We start from the raw sequence: 20141 nt of genomic DNA, 5'->3' as shown, positions 1-20141 counted from the left end.
ATGTCCCGCTGTCTGTGTCTGCAGTGTTTTTGGTACATTCTCATGTCCCGCTGTCTGCAGTGTTTTTGGTACATTCTCATGTCCTGCCATCTGTGTCTACAGTGTTTTTGGTACATTCTCATTCTCATGTCCCACTGTCTGTGTCTGCAGTGTTTTTGGTACATTCTCATGTCCCACTGTCTGTGTCTGCAGTGTTTTTGGTACATTCTCATGTCCCACTGTCTGTGTCTGCAGTGTTTTGGTACATTCTCATGTCCCGCTGTCTGTGTCTGCAGTGTTTTTGGTACATTCTCATGTCCCACTGTCTGTGTCTGCAGTGTTTTGGTACATTCTCATGTCCCGCTGTCTGCAGTGTTTTTGGTACATTCTCATGTCCCGCTGTCTGTGTCTGCAGTGTTTTTGGTACATTCTCATTCTCATGTCCCGCTGTCTGTGTCTGCAGTGTTTTTGGTACATTCTCATGTCCCGCTGTCTGTGTCTACAGTGTTTTTGGTACATTCTCATGTCCCGCTGTCTGTGTCTGCAGTGTTTTTGGTACATTCTCATGTCCCACTGTCTGTGTCTGCAGTGTTTTTGGTACATTCTCATGTCCCGCTGTCTGCAGTGTTTTTGGTACATTCTCATGTCCCGCTGTCTGTGCCTGCAGTGTTTTTGGTACATTCTCATGTCCCGCTGTCTGCAGTGTTTTTGGTACATTCTCATGTCCAGCTGTCTGTGTCTGCAGTGTTTTTGGTACATTCTCATGTCCCGCTGTCTGCAGTGTTTTTGGTACATTCTCATGTCCCACTGTCTGTGTCTGCAGTGTTTTTGGTACATTCTCATGTCCCGCTGTCTGTGTCTGCAGTGTTTTTGGTACATTCTCATGTCCCGCTGTCTGCAGTGTTTTTGGTACATTCTCATGTCCCGCTGTCTGCAGTGTTTTTGGTACATTCTCATTCTCATGTCCCACTGTCTGTGTCTGCAGTGTTTTTGGTACATTCTCATGTCCCGCTGTCTGTGTCTGCAGTGTTTTTGGTACATTCTCATGTCCCACTGTCTGCAGTGTTTTTGGTACATTCTCATGTCCCGCTGTCTGTGTCTGCAGTGTTTTTGGTACATTCTCATGTCCCACTGTCTGTGTCTGCAGTGTTTTTGGTACATTCTCATGTCCCACTGTCTGTGTCTGCAGTGTTTTGGTACATTCTCATGTCCCGCTGTCTGTGTCTGCAGTGTTTTTGGTACATTCTCATGTCCCACTGTCTGTGTCTGCAGTGTTTTGGTACATTCTCATGTCCCGCTGTCTGCAGTGTTTTTGGTACATTCTCATGTCCCGCTGTCTGTGTCTGCAGTGTTTTTGGTACATTCTCATTCTCATGTCCCGCTGTCTGTGTCTGCAGTGTTTTTGGTACATTCTCATGTCCCGCTGTCTGTGTCTACAGTGTTTTTGGTACATTCTCATGTCCCACTGTCTGTGTCTGCAGTGTTTTGGTACATTCTCATGTCCAGCTGTCTGTGTCTGCAGTGTTTTTGGTACATTCTCATGTCCAGCTGTCTGTGTCTGCAGTGTTTTTGGTACATTCTCATGTCCCACTGTCTGTGTCTGCAGTGTTTTTGGTACATTCTCATGTCCCACTGTCTGCAGTGTTTTTGGTACATTCTCATGTCCCGCTGTCTGTGTCTGCAGTGTTTTTGGTACATTCTCATGTCCCACTGTCTGTGTCTGCAGTGTTTTTGGTACATTCTCATGTCCCACTGTCTGTGTCTGCAGTGTTTTGGTACATTCTCATGTCCCGCTGTCTGTGTCTGCAGTGTTTTTGGTACATTCTCATGTCCCACTGTCTGTGTCTGCAGTGTTTTGGTACATTCTCATGTCCCGCTGTCTGCAGTGTTTTTGGTACATTCTCATGTCCCGCTGTCTGTGTCTGCAGTGTTTTTGGTACATTCTCATTCTCATGTCCCGCTGTCTGTGTCTGCAGTGTTTTTGGTACATTCTCATGTCCCGCTGTCTGTGTCTACAGTGTTTTTGGTACATTCTCATGTCCCACTGTCTGTGTCTGCAGTGTTTTGGTACATTCTCATGTCCAGCTGTCTGTGTCTGCAGTGTTTTTGGTACATTCTCATGTCCAGCTGTCTGTGTCTGCAGTGTTTTTGGTACATTCTCATGTCCCACTGTCTGTGTCTGCAGTGTTTTTGGTACATTCTCATGTCCCGCTGTCTGCAGTGTTTTTGGTACATTCTCATGTCCCGCTGTCTGTGTCTGCAGTGTTTTTGGTACATTCTCATGTCCCGCTGTCTGCAGTGTTTTTGGTACATTCTCATGTCCAGCTGTCTGTGTCTGCAGTGTTTTTGGTACATTCTCATGTCCCGCTGTCTGCAGTGTTTTTGGTACATTCTCATGTCCCGCTGTCTGTGTATGCAGTGTTTTTGGTACATTCTCATGTCCAGCTGTCTGTGTCTGCAGTGTTTTTGGTACATTCTCATGTCCCGCTGTCTGCAGTGTTTTTGGTACATTCTCATGTCCCGCTGTCTGCAGTGTTTCTGGTACATTCTCATGTCCCACTGTCTGTGTCTGCAGTGTTTTTGGTACATTCTCATGTTCCGCTGTCTGTGTCTGCAGTGTTTTTGGTACATTCTCATGTCCTGCTGTCTGCAGTGTTTTTGGTACATTCTCATTCTCATGTCCCGCTGTCTGTGTCTGCAGTGTTTTTGGTACATTCTCATGTCCCGCTGTCTGCAGTGTTTTTGGTACATTCTCATTCTCATGTCCCACTGTCTGTGTCTGCAGTGTTTTTGGTACATTCTCATGTCCCGCTGTCTGTGTCTGCAGTGTTTTTGGTACATTCTCATGTCCCACTGTCTGCAGTGTTTTTGGTACATTCTCATGTCCCGCTGTCTGTGTCTGCAGTGTTTTTGGTACATTCTCATGTCCCACCATCTGTGTCTACAGTGTTTTTGGTACATTCTCATGTCCCGCTGTCTGTGTCTGCAGTGTTTTTGGTACATTCTCTTGTCCCACCATCTGTGTCTACAGTGTTTTTGGTACATTCTCATGTCCCACTGTCTGCAGTGTTTTTGGTACATTCTCATGTGCAGCTGTCTGTGTCTGCCGTGTTTTTGGTACATTCTTATGTCCCGCTGTCTGTGTCTGCAGTGTTTTTGGTACATTCTCATGTCCAGCTGTCTGTAGTGTTTTTGGTACATTCTCATGTCCCACTGTCTGTGTCTGCAGTGTTTTTGGTACATTCTCATGTCCCGCTGTCTGTGTCTGCAGTGTTTTTGGTACATTCTCATGTCCCACTGTCTGTGTCTGCAGTGTTTTTGGTACATTCTCATGTCCAGCTGTCTGTAGTGTTTTTGGTACATTCTCATGTCCCGCTGTCTGCAGTGTTTTTGGTACATTCTCATGTCCCGCTGTCTGTGTCTGCAGTGTTTTTGGTACATTCTCATGTCCTGCCATCTGTGTCTGCAGTGTTTTTGGTACATTCTCATTCTCATGTCCCGCTGTCTGTGTCTGCAGTGTTTTTGGTACATTCTCATGTCCCGCTGTCTGCAGTGTTTTTGGTACATTCTCATGTCCTGCCATCTGTGTCTACAGTGTTTTTGGTACATTCTCATTCTCATGTCCCACTGTCTGTGTCTGCAGTGTTTTTGGTACATTCTCATGTCCCACTGTCTGTGTCTGCAGTGTTTTTGGTACATTCTCATGTCCCACTGTCTGTGTCTGCAGTGTTTTGGTACATTCTCATGTCCCGCTGTCTGTGTCTGCAGTGTTTTTGGTACATTCTCATGTCCCACTGTCTGTGTCTGCAGTGTTTTGGTACATTCTCATGTCCCGCTGTCTGCAGTGTTTTTGGTACATTCTCATGTCCCGCTGTCTGTGTCTGCAGTGTTTTTGGTACATTCTCATTCTCATGTCCCGCTGTCTGTGTCTGCAGTGTTTTTGGTACATTCTCATGTCCCGCTGTCTGTGTCTACAGTGTTTTTGGTACATTCTCATGTCCCGCTGTCTGTGTCTGCAGTGTTTTTGGTACATTCTCATGTCCCACTGTCTGTGTCTGCAGTGTTTTTGGTACATTCTCATGTCCCGCTGTCTGTGTCTGCAGTGTTTTTGGTACATTCTCATGTCCCGCTGTCTGTGTCTGCAGTGTTTTTGGTACATTCTCATGTCCAGCTGTCTGTGTCTGCAGTGTTTTTGGTACATTCTCATGTCCCGCTGTCTGCAGTGTTTTTGGTACATTCTCATGTCCCGCTGTCTGTGCCTGCAGTGTTTTTGGTACATTCTCATGTCCCGCTGTCTGCAGTATTTTTGGTACATTCTCATGTCCAGCTGTCTGTGTCTGCAGTGTTTTTGGTACATTCTCATGTCCCGCTGTCTGCAGTGTTTTTGGTACATTCTCATGTCCCGCTGTCTGTGCCTGCAGTGTTTTTGGTACATTCTCATGTCCCGCTGTCTGCAGTATTTTTGGTACATTCTCATGTCCAGCTGTCTGTGTCTGCAGTGTTTTTGGTACATTCTCATGTCCCGCTGTCTGCAGTGTTTTTGGTACATTCTCATGTCCCGCTGTCTGCAGTGTTTTTGGTACATTCTCATGTCCCACTGTCTGTGTCTGCAGTGTTTTTGGTACATTCTCATGTCCCGCTGTCTGTGTCTGCAGTGTTTTTGGTACATTCTCATTCTCATGTCCCGCTGTCTGTGTCTGCAGTGTTTTTGGTACATTCTCATTCTCATGTCCCGCTGTCTGTGTCTGCAGTGTTTTTGGTACATTCTCATGTCCCGCTGTCTGTGCCTGCAGTGTTTTTGGTACATTCTCATGTCCCGCTGTCTGTGCCTGCAGTGTTTTTGGTACATTCTCATGTCCCACTGTCTGTGTCTGCAGTGTTTTTGGTACATTCTCATGTCCCTCTGTCTGTGTCTGCAGTGTTTTGGTACATTCTCATGTCCCACTGTCTGTGTCTGCAGTGTTTTTGGTACATTCTCATGTCCCTCTGTCTGTGTCTGCAGTGTTTTTGGTACATTCTCATGTCCCACTGTCTGTGTCTGCAATGTTTTGGTACATTCTCATGTCCCGCTGTCTGTGTCTGCAGTGTTTTTGGTACATTCTCATGTCCCACTGTCTGTGTCTGCAGTGTTTTGGTACATTCTCATGTCCCGCTGTCTGCAGTGTTTTTGGTACATTCTCATGTCCCGCTGTCTGTGTCTGCAGTGTTTTTGGTACATTCTCATTCTCATGTCCCGCTGTCTGTGTCTGCAGTGTTTTTGGTACATTCTCATGTCCCGCTGTCTGCAGTGTTTTTGGTACATTCTCATGTCCCGCTGTCTGTGCCTGCAGTGTTTTTGGTACATTCTCATGTCCCGCTGTCTGCAGTATTTTTGGTACATTCTCATGTCCAGCTGTCTGTGTCTGCAGTGTTTTTGATACATTCTCATGTCCCGCTGTCTGCAGTGTTTTTGGTACATTCTCATGTCCCGCTGTCTGCAGTGTTTTTGGTACATTCTCATGTCCCACTGTCTGTGTCTGCAGTGTTTTTGGTACATTCTCATGTCCCGCTGTCTGTGTCTGCAGTGTTTTTGGTACATTCTCATTCTCATGTCCCACTGTCTGTTTCTGCAGTGTTTTTGGTACATTCTCATTCTCATGTCCCGCTGTCTGTGTCTGCAGTGTTTTTGGTACATTCTCATGTCCCGCTGTCTGTGCCTGCAGTGTTTTTGGTACATTCTCATGTCCCGCTGTCTGTGTCTGCAGTGTTTTTGGTACATTCTCATGTCCCGCTGTCTGTGCCTGCAGTGTTTTTGGTACATTCTCATGTCCCGCTGTCTGTGCCTGCAGTGTTTTTGGTACATTTTCATGTCCCACTGTCTGTGTCTGCAGTGTTTTTGGTACATTCTCATGTCCCTCTGTCTGTGTCTGCAGTGTTTTGGTACATTCTCATGTCCCACTGTCTGTTTCTGCAGTGTTTTTGGTACATTCTCATGTCCCTCTGTCTGTGTCTGCAGTGTTTTGGTACATTCTCATGTCCCACTGTCTGTGCCTGCAGTGTTTTTGGTACATTCTCATGTCCCTCTGTCTGTGTCTGCAGTGTTTTGGTACATTCTCATGTCCCACTGTCTGTGCCTGCAGTGTTTTTGGTACATTCTCATGTTCAGCCGTCTGCAGTGTTTTTGGTCGCTCTAAAAGGAGGTCAGTCACTGTCGATCTGATGTCCAGAAGTACTTGGCGGTCATATGTGATAATACTACGAACATTCTGTACATAAAGTCAAGATAAACAGGAAACAAAGTAAAGATAAACAGGAAACAAAGTAAAGAAACAGGAAACAAAGTAAAGAAACAGGAAACAAAGTAAAGATAAACAGGAAACAAAGTAAAGAAACAGGAAACAAAGTAAAGAAACAGGAAACAAAGTAAAATAGAAACAGGAAACAAAGTAAAGATAATCAGGAAACAAAAGTCACTAGATAGTTGGGTTGGAACTCGTAGGATGTTCTCTGTCCGTGCAGTGTGTTGTCCTTCTATTTCCTGTACAGCTCGGCTGTCTGAACAACGACACCATGCGCAGAGAAACACAAGGGAATTACATCACAATGGGAATTTGGAGAATTGTTGAGAATAATATTTTAATTGGGAATTTAAATATTGACATTTCCTTAACTATTGGAATTGAGAGCAAGGTTATTATCTCTGAATTCAAAGACTGACCTCGAATTTGAATGCATTGGAATGTAATTTAGAGGGAGAGAGAATTTGACTGGAATTAACCCCAACCCTGAGGCACACTTCACTGCATCTCTACTCTGCAGTGTGAACACACACTAAAGGCCCTCCCCACCCATTCAGCGTGTCATAGAGAGGGAGGTATAGACGGAGGGAGGGAGAGCTCAGGTACAGTCACGCATCCCCGAGGAGGGAGGGAGAGAGAGAGAGAGAGAGAGAGAGAGAGAGAGAGAGAGAGAGAGAGAGAGAGAGGGGGGAGGTCAGGTACAGTCACGCATCCCAGAGAGAGAGAGAGAGAGAGAGAGAGAGGGTATATTTATAGCTCAGAGCGAGGCTGCACTAGAGAGATAAGGCTCAAACTGACTGCAGATAGAACAACAGACAGACAGAGAGAGCGAAACGGAGAGAAACAATGAACCGATTCGTGTCGTTGGTGTTGCTGTGGACCCTGGCGGTCCTGTCCTCTACCGGGCCCGTTACCGGGGCTGAGGAAGGGGAGATCTCGTTCGAGTATCACCGGTATGAGGAACTACGGAAGGCTCTCGTTTCGGTATGGCTGCAGTGTCCATCAATCACGCGCATCTACACGGTGGGGGAGAGCTTCGAGGGCCGCGAGCTGCTGGTCCTGGAGATGTCAGACAACCCCGGGACGCACGAGGCTGGTCAGTGACACCCCCGTTCCCCGTCTCTCTTTATTAAAACCGGTCGACCTTTTTCATAAGACGGTAATATAGCTCCACGGTAGCGCTGCTGTGGCGACGCCTGGTCTGTTTATACAGCCCTGTTTTAGTGCAGAATGACTAGTCCCTGTTTTAGCGCAGAATGACTAGTCTGATTATACAGTCCTGTTTTAGTGCAGAATGACTAGTCTGTTTATACAGCCCTGTTTTAGTGCAGAATGACTAGTCCCTGTTTTAGCGCAGAATGACTAGTCTGATTATACAGTCCTGTTTTAGTGCAGAATGACTAGTCTGTTTATACAGCCCTGTTTTAGTGCAGAATGACTAGTCCCTGTTTTAGCGCAGAATGACTAGTCTGATTATACAGTCCCGTTTTAGTGCAGAATGACTAGTCTGATTATACAGTTCTGTTTTAGCGCAGAATGACTAGTCCCTGTTTTAGCGCAGAATGACTAGTCTGTTTATACAGTCCTGTTTTAGCGCAGAATGACTAGTCCCTGTTTTAGCGCAGAATGACTAGTCTGTTTATACAGTCCTGTTTTAGTGCAGAATGACTAGTCTGTTTATACAGTCCTGTTTTAGTGCAGAATGACTAGTCCCTGTTTTAGCGCAGAATGACTAGTCTGTTTATACAGTCCTGTTTTAGCGCAGAATGACTAGTCCCTGTTTTAGCGCAGAATGACTGTCTGTAACAGAGGCTACACGTCTGTTTTATGGTGTCAGGCAGGGCGGGCAGGCTGTATGCCACACTGCCTAGTAACGGGGTTAGATGATGATGCTGCCTGCGCAGGTGTGTCGTTGTAATGAGGACCGCAGTGTGATGTGTGTGATGTGTGTGTGTTTTGAGGGGGTGTTGGATGGTTGTTGAAGCAAGGCATCGCCGCCATTTTACAGGAGGAGAGGGACTCACGATATAGGTGCTCCCGGAAGCAGGCCGGGATGCTGAACCAACCGTGATCGCTCTGGCTCTGATCGGACAGTCACGGCAAATGGAAGCCACCGTCAGATGAATTCATCTGTCTCACCGTCTTTATTCACACCGTCATAGCGACAGTCTGAGCCGTTATTAAACACTATGACTCATACCTTTACAATTAGAGAACAGCTGTTTGATGTAAATGGCCTATAGAAAGTAGAATAGAAATAGGAAGTAAGGACACGAAGGAAGGCAGTAAATATGTGTCTACTTCATTAACCCCCTAGGGTCAGTTGATGTATCAGTCACCATGACAACAGCGATAGTGCTGTCTGCACGCTTGCCACTCTGTCTGCCTGTCTGTCTGGTTGCTAGGCTACAGGTGTTAGGGTTACAGTATTATGGGGTGTACCTCTTACCTATAGTGATGTCACTTACAGACCCCGTTGATTGACAGATGTAGGCTGAAGAACAGCAGGTGACGTGTGTGTGTGTGTGTGTGTACACCTTAGCCACGTACACCTGTGTGTGTGTGTGTGTGTGTGTGTGTGTGTGTGTGTGTGTGTGTGCGCGTGTGTGTGTGTGTGTGTGTGTGTACACCTTAGCCACGTACACCTGTGTGTGTGTGTGTGTGCGTGTGCGTGTGTGTGCGTGTGTGTGCGTGCGTGCGTGTGTGTGTGTGTGTGTGTGTGTGTGTGTGTGTGTGTGTGTGTGTGTGTGAGAGAGCGAGAGAGAGAGAGACAGATGAAGGTACAGTTGAAGTCAGAAGTTTACATTCATCTTAGCCTAATACATTTAAACTCAGTTAGTACATATTCCCTGTTTTAGGTCAGTTAGGATCACCACTTTATTTTAAGAATGTGAAATGTCAGAATAATAGTAGAGAGAATGATTTATTTCAGCTTTTATTTCTTTCATCACATTCCCAGTGGGTCAGAAGTTTACGTACACTCAATTAGTATTTGGTAGCATTGCCTTTAAATTGTTTAACTTGGGTCAAACGTTTCGGGTAGACTTCCACAAGCTTCCCACAATAAGTTGGGTGAATTTTTTTCCCAATCGTCCTGACAGAGCTGGTGTAACTGAGTCAGGTTGGTAAGCCTCCTTGCTCGCACACGCTTTTTCAGTTCTACCCACAAATTTTCTATAGGATTGAAGTCAGGGCTGTGTGATGGCCAATCCAGTACCTTGACTTTGTTGTCCTTAAGCCATTTTGCCACAACTTTGGAAGTATGCTTGGGTTCATTGTCCATTTGGAAGACCCATTTGCGACCAAGCTTTAACTTCCTGTCTGATGTCTTGAGATCTTTCTTCAATATATCCACATAATTTTCTTCCCTCTATTTTGTGAAGTGCACCAGTCCCTCCTGCAGCAAAGCACCCCCACAACATGACGCTACCACCCCCGTGCTTCACGGTTGGGATGGTGTTCTTTGGCTTGCAAACCTCCCCCTTTTTCCTCCAAACATAACAATGGTCATTATGGCCAAACAGTTCTATTTTTGATTCATCAGACCAGAGGACATTTCTCCAAAAAGTACGATCTTCGACCCCATGTGCAGTTGCAAACCGTAATCTGCCTTTTTTATGGTGGTTTTGGAGCAGTGGCTTCTTCCTTGCCAAGCGGCCTTTCAGGTTATGTTGATATAGGACTCATTTTACTGTGGATATAGATACTTTTGTACCTGTTTCCTCCAGCATCTTCACAAGGTCCTTTGCTGTTGTTCTGGGATTGATTTGCACTTTTCACACCAAAGTACGTTGATCTCTAGGAGACAGAACGTCTCCTTCCTGAGCGGTATGACGGCTGCGTGGTCCCATGGTGTTTATACTTGCTTACTATTGTTTGTACAGTCGTGACCAAAAGTTTTGAGGATGACACAAATATACATTTTTACAAAGTTTGCTGCTTCAGTGTCTTCAGATATTTTTGCCAGATGTTACTATGGAATACTGAAGTGTAATTACAAGCATTTCATAAGTGTCAAAGGCTTTTATTGACAATTACATGAAGTTGATGCAAAGAGTCAATATTTGCAGTGTTGACCCTTCTTTTTCAAGACCTCTGCAATCCTCCCTGGCATGCTGTCAATTAACTTCTGGGCCACATCCTGACTGATGGCAGCCCATTCTTGCATAATCAATGCTTGGAGTTTATCAGAATTTGTTTTTGTTTGTTTATCCACCCGCCTCTTGAGGATTGACCACAAGTTCTCAATGCGATTAAGGTCTGGGGAGTGTCCTGGCCATGCACCCAAAATATTGATGTTTTGTTCCCAGAGCCACTTAGTTATCAGTTTTGCCTTATGGCAAGGTGCTCCATCATGCTGAAAAAGGCATTGTTCGTCACCAAACTGTTCCTGGATGGTTGGGAGAAGTTGCTCTTGGAGGATGTGTTGGTATCATTCTTTATTCACAGCTGTGGTCTTAGGAACAATTGTGAGTGAGCCCTTGGCTGAGAAGGCATGACACGGGACTGATATTGGTAGCGCTCACCTTGTCTTCCCCAGACAAGCTTTTTTCCGGATGCCCCAAACAATCGGAAAGGGGATTCATCAGAGAAAATGACTTTACCCCAGTCCTCAGCAGTCCAATCCCTGTACCTTTTTCAGAATATCAGTCTGTCCCTGATGTTTTTCCTGGAGAGAAGTGGCTTCTTTGCTGCCCTTCTTGACACCAGGCCATCCTCCAAAAGTCTTTGCCTCACTGTGCGTGCAGATGCACTCACACCTGCCTGCTGCCATTCCTGATCAAGCTCTGTACTGGTGGTGCCCCGATCCCACAGCTGAATCAACTTTAGGAGACGGTCCTGGCGCTTGCTGTACTTTCTTGGGCGCCCTGAAGCCTTCTTCACAACAATTGAACCGCTCTCCTTGAAGTTCTTGATGATTCGATAAATGGTTGATTTAGGTGCAATCTTACTGGCAGCAATATCCTTGCCTGTGAAGCCCTTTTTGTGCAAAGCAATGATGACGGCACGTGTTTCCTTGCAGGTAACCATGGTTGACAGAGGAAGAACAATGATTCCAAGCACCACCCTCCTTTTGAAGCTTCCAGTCTGTTATTGGAACTCAATCAGCATGACAGAGTGATCTCCAGCCTTGTCCTCGTCAACACTCACACCTGTGTTAACGAGAGAATCATTGACATGATGTCAGCTGGTCCTTTTGTGGCAGTGCTGAAATGCAGTGGAATTGTTTTTTTGGGGGGGGATTCATGGCAAAGAGGGACTTTGCAATTAATTGAAATTCATCTGATCACTCTTCATAACATTCTGGAGTGCATAACGTGTATAAGCTTGAGTCACGATGTGTGTTGGTTATTGGTTCCTGATGAGTTTCCATCCTGTACATGCAGCTCAGCTCCCGTCTCCGGGGGCAACCAGCCTCCCACCCTCCAATGCACACACGCTGTAGAAACACCAGAGAGATGGATAGAAAGAGAGAAAGAAATGGGAGGGAAAGAGAAAGAGAGAGAGATAGAAAGAGAGAGGGGGAGTGAAAGGGGGGAGGAGAAGAGAGAGAGAGAGGGGAAGAGAAAGGGGAGGGGAAGAGAGAGAGAGAGAAAGAAAGAGAGGGGAAGAGAAAGGGGGAGGGGAAGAGAGAGAGAGAGAGAGAGAGAGAGAAAGAGAGAGAGGGGAAGAGAAAGGGGGAGGGGAAGAGAGAGAGAGAGAGTGAGAGAGAGATAGAAAGAGAGAGAGAGAGAGAGGGGAAGAGAAAGGGGGGAGGTAAGAGAAAGAGATAGAACGAGAGAGAGAGATAGAGAGAGGGGAAGAGAAAGGAGGAGGGGGAGAGAGAGAGATAGAGAGAGGGGAAGAGAAAGGGGGAGGGGAAGAGAGAGAGAGGGGAAGAGAAAGGGGGAGGGGAAGAGAGAGAGAGGGGAAGAGAAAGGGGAAGAGAGAGAGAGGGGAAGAGAAAGGGGAAGAGAGAGAGAGAGAGAAAGAGGGGAAGAGAGAGAGAGAGAGAGAGGGGAAGAGAGAGAGAGAGAGAGAAAGGGGAAGAGAGAGAGAGAGAGAGAGAGAGGGGAAGAGAAAGGGGAAGAGAGAGAGAGAGAGGGGAAGAGAAAGGGTTGCAGGGGAAGAGAGAGACATTCTCTCCTCTATTTATTTTCATGTTTTCATGTCTGTTTCTGTCCATGTTCTGTGTTTGATCCGTTCTGTCTGAGAGGTGATGGGTCTTTAAGGTGAATCTGAAATAGCTGTGGTTGTCGTGACGACAGATCGGCTTAGTGCTGTGAGCTGCCTGCCTCCCTTCGGGTCGGCCATCTGTCAGGATAGTGTCTCTCTCTCTCTGTGTGTGTGGGTAGGGGCGGGTGGGGGTTGTGTGGTGTGTTTGTGTGTGTGGGTAATCAGTTGACAGGAAGTAAATAATTCTACTGCATTCAGCCACATCACAAACAGTATAAACTATAGGGACTGAAGTAGAGACCAGGTGGAACCAGCCACATCACAAACAGGACAAACTATAGGGACTGAAGTAGAGGAGACCAGGTAGAACCAGCCACATCACAAACAGGACAAACTATAGGGACTGAAGTAGAGACCAGGTGGAACCAGCCACATCACAAACAGGACAAACTATAGGGACTGAAGTAGAGACCAGTTATAACCAGCCACATCACAAACAGGACAAACTATAGGGACTGAAGTAGAGACCAGTTATAACCAGCCACATCACAAACAGGACAAACTATAGGGACTGAAGTAGAGGAGACCAGGTAGAACCAGCCACATCACAAACAGGACAAACTATAGGGACTGAAGTAGAGGAGACCAGGTAGAACCAGCCACATCACAAACAGGACAAACTATAGGAACTGAAGTAGAGGAGACCAGGTGGAACCAGCCACATCACAAACAGGACAAACTATAGGGACTGAAGTAGAGGAGACCAGGTAGAACCAGCCACATCACAAACAGGACAAACTATAGGGACTGAAGTAGAGACCAGTTATAACCAGCCACATCACAAACAGGACAAACTATAGGGACTGAAGTAGAGACCAGGTGGAACCAGCCACATCACAAACAGGACAAACTATAGGGACTGAAGTAGAGACCAGTTATAACCAGCCACATCACAAACAGGACAAACTATAGGGACTGAAGTAGAGACCAGTTATAACCAGCCACATCACAAACAGGACAAACTATAGGGACTGAAGTAGAGACCAGGTGGAACCAGCCACATCACAAACAGGACAAACTATAGGGACTGAAGTAGAGACCAGGTGGAACCAGCCACATCACAAACAGGACAAACTATAGGGACTGAAGTAGAGACCAGGTGGAACCAGCCACATCACAAACAGGACAAACTATAGGGCCTGAAGTAGAGACCAGGTAGAACCAGCCACATCACAAACAGGACAAACTATAGGGACTGAAGTAGAGACCAGGTGGAACCAGCCACATCACAAACAGGACAAACTATAGGGACTGAAGTAGAGACCAGTTATAACCAGCCACATCACAAACAGGACAAACTATAGGGACTGAAGTAGAGGAGACCAGGTAGAACCAGCCACATCACAAACAGGACAAACTATTGGGACTGAAGTAGAGACCAGGTGGAACCAGCCACATCACAAACAGGACAAACTATAGGGACTGAAGTAGAGACCAGGTAGAACCAGCCACATCACAAACAGGACAAACTATAGGGACTGAAGTAGAGGAGACCAGGTAGAACCAGCCACATCACAAACAGGACAAACTATAGGGACTGAAGTAGAGGAGACCAGGTAGAACCAGCCACATCACAAACAGGACAAACTATAGGGACTGAAGTAGAGACCAGGTAGAACCAGCCACATCACAAACAGGACAAACTATAGGGACTGAAGTAGAGACCAGTTATAACCAGCCACATAACAAACAGGACAAACTATAGGGACTGAAGTAGAGACCAGGTAGAACCAGCCACATCACAAACAGGACAAACTATAGGGACTGAAGTAGGGGAGACCAGGTATAACCAGCCACATCACAAACAGGACAAACTATAGGGACTGAAGTAGAGGAGACTGGGTAGAACCAGCCACATCACAAACAGGACAAACTATAGGGACTGAAGTAGAGACTAGTTATAACCAGCCACATCACAAACAGGACAAACTATAGGGACTGAAGTAGAGGAGACCAGGTAGAACCAGCCACATCACAAACAGGACAAACTATAGGGACTGAAGTAGAGGAGACTGGGTAGAACCAGCCACATCACAAACAGTACACACTATAGGGACTGAAGTAGAGACCAGGTAGAACCAGCCACATCACAAACAGGACAAACTATAGGGACTGAAGTAGAGACCAGTTATAACCAGCCACATCACAAACAGGACAAACTATAGGGACTGAAGTAGAGGAGACCAGGTAGAACCAGCCACATCACAAACAGGACAAACTATAGGGACTGAAGTAGAGGAGACTGGGTAGAACCAGCCACATCACAAACAGGACAAACTATAGGGACTGAAGTAGAGGAGACCAGGTAGAACCAGCCACATCACAAACAGGACAAACTATAGGGACTGAAGTAGAGACCAGGTAGAACCAGCCACATCACAAACAGGACAAACTATAGGGACTGAAGTAGAGGAGACCAGGTAGAACCAGCCACATCACAAACAGGACAAACTATAGGGACTGGAGTAGAGGAGACTGGGTAGAACCAGCCACATCACAAACAGGACAAACTATAGGGACTGAAGTAGAGACCAGGTGGAACCAGCCACATCACAAACAGGACAAACTATAGGGACTCAAGTAGAGACCTGGTAGAACCAGCCACATCACAAACAGGACAAACTATAGGGACTGAAGTAGAGACCAGTTATAACCAGCCACATCACAAACAGGACAAACTATAGGGACTGAAGTATCAGAGTGATATGTAAATGTTTCAGTATCGGAGAGTGATGTCGATGTTGCAGCCAGAGATCATCAATTATACATCTGAGAAAACCCACATTCTCTCTCTCTCTCTCTCTCTCCCTCTCTCTCTCTCTCTCTCTCTCTCTCTCTCTCTCTCTCTCTCTCTCTCTCTCTCTCTCTCTGTGTCTCTTAACCTTCTCTATTTCTCTCTCTTTGTCTTGACAGTGACTAGTCATCACAGTAATGTAGTTTCCTGATCTAGCCTTACTGTTGAGGAAACTGGGAGTCCATTAGGGGTCCATTAGTTATGCCCTGCATGTCCTCCTGAGTGTGTTAAGGATGCCATCTTGCATCCAGCTGACATTTTTTCCCATGATTCCTCTCTCTCTCTCTCTCTCTCTCTCTCTCTCTCTCTCTAACCCTCTCTCTCTCTCTCTCTCTCTCTCTCTCTCTGTCTCTCTCTCTCTCTCTCTCTCTCTCTCTCTCTCTCTCTCTCTCTCTCTCTCTCTCTCTCTCTCTAACCCTCTCTCTCTCTCTCTCTTTCCCTCTGTCTCTCTCTCTCTGTCTCTCTCTCTGTCTCTCTCTCTCAATTCAATTCAAGGGCTTTATTGGCATGGGAAACATGTGTTAACATTGCCAAAGCAAGTGAGGTAGATAATATATAAAGTGAATATATGAAGTGAAAAACAATAAAAATTAACAGTAAACATTACACATACAGAAGTTTCAAAACAATAAAGACATTACAAATGTCATAGTATACAGTGTTTTAACAATGTACAAATGATTAAAGGACACAAGATAAAATGAATAAGCATAAATATGGGTTGTATTTACAATGGTGTGTGTTCTTCACTGGTTGCCCTTTTCTCGTGGCAACAGGTCACAAATCTTGCTGCTGTGATGTCACACTGTGGAATTTCACCCAGTAGATATGGGAGTTTATCAAAATTGGATTTGTTTTCGAATTCTTTGTGGATCTGTGTAATCTCACTCCCTCTCTCTCTCTCTCTCTCTCTCTCTCTCTCTAACCCCCTCTCTATCTCTCTCTCTCTCTCTCTCTCTCTCTCTCTCTCTCCAACCCTTTCTCTCTCCATATATATATATATATATATTCTCTCTTTGTGCTGTGTGTGCAGGTGAGGATAGCAGCTGGTGAGATATAATGGCTGGTCAAAAAAACACATGAGTCACCTTGTTGTCCATTAATTTGTCTCCTGTATTTGGCACCGTCTCTGTGGTAACAGTGGGAAGTGTAGTGTGACGTGTGTGTGTGGTGTATGTTTTTGTGTGTGTGTGTGTGTGTGTGTGTGTGTGTGTGTGTGTGTGTGTGGTGTGTGTGTGTGTGTGTGTGTGTGTGTGTGTGTGTGTGTGTGTGTGGTGTGTGTGTGTGTGTGTGTGTGTGTGTGTGTGTGTGTGTGTGTGTGTATGTGTGTGTGTGTTAGCGTGGCAGTGTGACGCACAGGTCTATCACAGGCAGGAGACATCACAGGTCTATCACAGGCAGGAGACATCACAGGCAGGAGACATCACAGGTCTATCACAGGCAGGAGACATCACAGGCAGGAGACATCACAGGCAGGAGGCATCACATACAGGAGGCATCACAGACAGGAGGCATCACATACAGGAGACATCACAGGCAGGAGGCACACATACAGGAGGCATCACAGACAGGAGGCATCACATACAGGAGGCATCACAGACAGGAGGCATCACAGACAGGAGGCATCACAGACAGGAGGCATCACAGACAGGAGACATCACAGACTGGAGGCATCACAGACAGGAGACATCACAGACAGGAGGCATCACAGACAGGAGACATCACAGACAGGAGGCATCACAGACAGGAGACATCACAGACAGGAGACATCACAGACAGGAGGCATCATAGACAGGAGGCATCACAGACAGGAGACATCACAGTTCTATCACAGACAGGAGACATCACAGACAGGAGACGTCACAGACAGGAGACATCACAGTTCTATCACATACAGGAGACATCACAGACAGGAGACATCACAGACAGGAGACATCCCAGACAGGAGGCATCACAGTTCTATCACAGACAGGAGACATCACAGTTCTATCACAGACAGGAGACATCACAGACAGGAGACATCACAGACAGGAGACATCACAGTTCTATCACATACAGGAGACATCACAGACAGGAGACATCACAGACAGGAGACGTCACAGACAGGAGACATCACAGTTCTATCCCAGACAGGAGACTTCACAGTTCTTTCCCAGACAGGAGACATCACAGACAGGAGACATCACAGTTCTACCCCAGACAGGAGACATCACAGACTGGAGACATCACAGACAGGAGACTTCACAGACTGGAGACATCACAGTTCTATCACATACTGGAGACATTACAGACAGGAGACATCACAGACAAGATACATCACAGACTGGAGACATCACAGTTCTATCACAGACAGGAGTTATCACAGTTCTATCACAGACAGGAGGCATCACAGTTCTATCACAGACAGGAGGCATCACAGTTCTATCACAGACAGGAGGCATCACAGACAGGAGGCATCACAGACAGGAGACATCACAGACAGGAGACATCACAGTTCTATCACAGACAGGAGACATCACAGACAGGAGACATCACAGACAGGAGACATCACAGACTGGAGGCATCACAGACAGGAGACATCAGAGACAGGAGACATCACAGTTCTATCAAAGACAGGAGACATCACAGACAGGAGACATCACAGTTCTATCACAGACAGGAGACATCACAGACAGGAGACATCACAGACTGGAGACATCACAGTTCTATCACAGACAGGAGACATCACAGACAGGAGACATCACAGGTCTATCACAGACAGGAGACATCACAGCCAGGAGACATCACAGACAGGAGACATCACAGACAGGAGGCATCACAGACAGGAGACATCACAGGTCTATCACAGACAGGAGACATCACAGACAGTAGGCATCACAGACAGGAGGCATCACAGACAGGAGGCATCACAGACAGGAGGCATCACAGACAGGAGACATCACAGTCAGGAGACATCACAGACAGGGGACATCACAGACAGGAGGCATCACAGACAGGAGACATCACAGACAGGAGGCATCACAGACAGGAAGCATCACAGAGAGGTGACATCACAGACAGGAGACATCACAGTCAGGAGACATCACAGACTGGAGACATCACAGACAGGAGACATCACAGACAGGAGTCTCTTTAAGACACCAGGAGACAGAAAGAGAAGACTCTGCTGATGTAGACCAGAGGGTTGTAGTTAAGACACCAGGAGACAGAAAGAGAAGACTCTGCTGATGTAGACCAGAGGGTTGTAGTTAAGACACCAGGAGACAGAAAGGGGGTTGTAGTTAAGACACCAGGACCTGCTGTCAGATTCCATCTCTATTAGACATATTGATGTGTGTATCTGCTGCCATCTTTTGGTTAAATGAAGAACTTCAACTGTTTTCTCAATTTGGTAATTTTATCTCAGCCCCTCCCCCCTGGGGTACTGGGGCACCTCCCCCCTGGGGACCCTCCCCCCTGGTTCTTGCGGCCCCTCCCCCTTGGTCTTGGGGTCCTTCCCCCCTGAGTACTGGGGCCCCACCCTCTGGGTCCTGGGGCCCCTCCCCCCTTGGTCCTGGGGCCCCTCCCCCTGGGTCCTGGGGCTCTCCCTTTGGGTCCTGGAGCCCCTCCCCCTTGGTCCTAGCGCACCTACCCATGGGTCCTGGCGCCCCTCCCCCTGGTTCCTGGCACCCCTCCCCCTGGGTCATGGGGCCCCTCCCCCCTGGGGCCCCTCCCCCCTTGGTCCTAGTGACACTCCCCCTGGGTCCTGGCGCCCCTCCCACTGGGTCCTGGGGCCCCTCCCCCCTTGGTCCTAGCGACACTCCCCCTGGGTCCTGGCGCCCCTCCCCCTGGGTCCTGGGGCCCCTCCCCCATAAGTCCTGGGGCCCCTCCCCCCTTGGTCCTAGCGCCCCTCCCCCTGGGTCCTGGAACCCCTCCCCCTGGGTCATGGGGCCCCTCCCCCCTGAGTCCTGGGGCCCCTCCACCCTTGGCCCTAGCGACACTCCCCCTGGGTCCTGGGGCCCCTCCCCCCTTGGTCCTAGCGCCCCTTCCCCTGGGTCTTGGAACCCCTCCCCCTTGGTCATGGGGCCCCTCCCCCCTGAGTCCTGGGGCCCCTCCACCCTTGGCCCTAGCGACACCACCTGGGTCCTGGGGCCCCTCCCCCCTGGGTCCTGGGGCCCCTCCCCCTTAGTCCTCGGGCCCCTCCCCCCTGGGTCCTGGGGCCCCTCCACCCTTGGCCCTAGCGACACCACCTGGGTCCTGGGGCCCCTCCCCCCTGGGATGCTCTGTAGGGCTGAACATGGGTAGTCACTCTGTCGGACTGAACATGGGTAGTTACTCTGTAGGACTGAACATGGGTAGTTACTCTGTGATACTCTGTAGGACTGAACATGGGCAGTTACTCTGTGATACACTGTTGGACTGAACATGGGTAGATACTCTGTGATGCTCTGTAGGGCTGAACATGGGTAGTTACTCTGTCGGACTGAACATGGGTAGTTACTCTGTAGGACTGAACATGGGTAGTTACTCTGTCGGACAGAACATGGGTAGTTACTCTGTGATACTCTGTAGGACTGAACATGGGTAGATACTCTGTGATACTCTGTAGGACTGAACATGGGTAGATACTCTGTGATACTCTGTAGGACTGAACATGGGTAGTTACTCTGTCGGACTGAACATGGGTAGTTGCTCTGTGATACTCTGTAGGACTGAACATGGGTAGTTACTCTGTCGGACTGAACATGGGTAGTTACTCTGTGATACTCTGTAGGCTTGAACATGGGTAGATACTCTGTGGGACTGAACATGGGTAGATACTCTGTAGGACTGAACATGGGTAGATACTCTGTGGGACTGAATATGGGTAGATACTCTGTAGGACTGAACATGGG

General features: G+C 47.4%; 1 protein-coding gene across 3 annotated transcripts in view; it reads left to right on the top strand.

Moving 5' to 3' along the window:
• The first annotated feature begins 6537 nt into the window (after window positions 1-6537).
• Window positions 6538-20141, top strand: part of cpe (carboxypeptidase E) — a 41796-nt gene continuing 28192 nt past the window's right edge. Inside the window, exon 1 of one of the 3 annotated variants that reach the window (XM_090188438.1) lies at window positions 6538-7353. In XM_090188438.1, the coding sequence (XP_090044564.1) occupies window positions 7104-7353 (250 nt within the window). In that variant the 5' untranslated portion in view covers window positions 6538-7103. The remainder of the gene's footprint in view (window positions 7354-20141) is intronic. The other 2 variants (XR_016484004.1, XM_090188439.1) reach the window with 2 other exon arrangements.

Source organism: Oncorhynchus mykiss, chromosome 10 (assembly GCF_057628025.1).
Source record: "Oncorhynchus mykiss isolate SJ-2025 chromosome 10, ASM5762802v1, whole genome shotgun sequence".
Taxonomy (NCBI): domain Eukaryota; kingdom Metazoa; phylum Chordata; class Actinopteri; order Salmoniformes; family Salmonidae; genus Oncorhynchus; species Oncorhynchus mykiss.
This window is presented reverse-complemented; position numbering and strand designations above follow the sequence as displayed.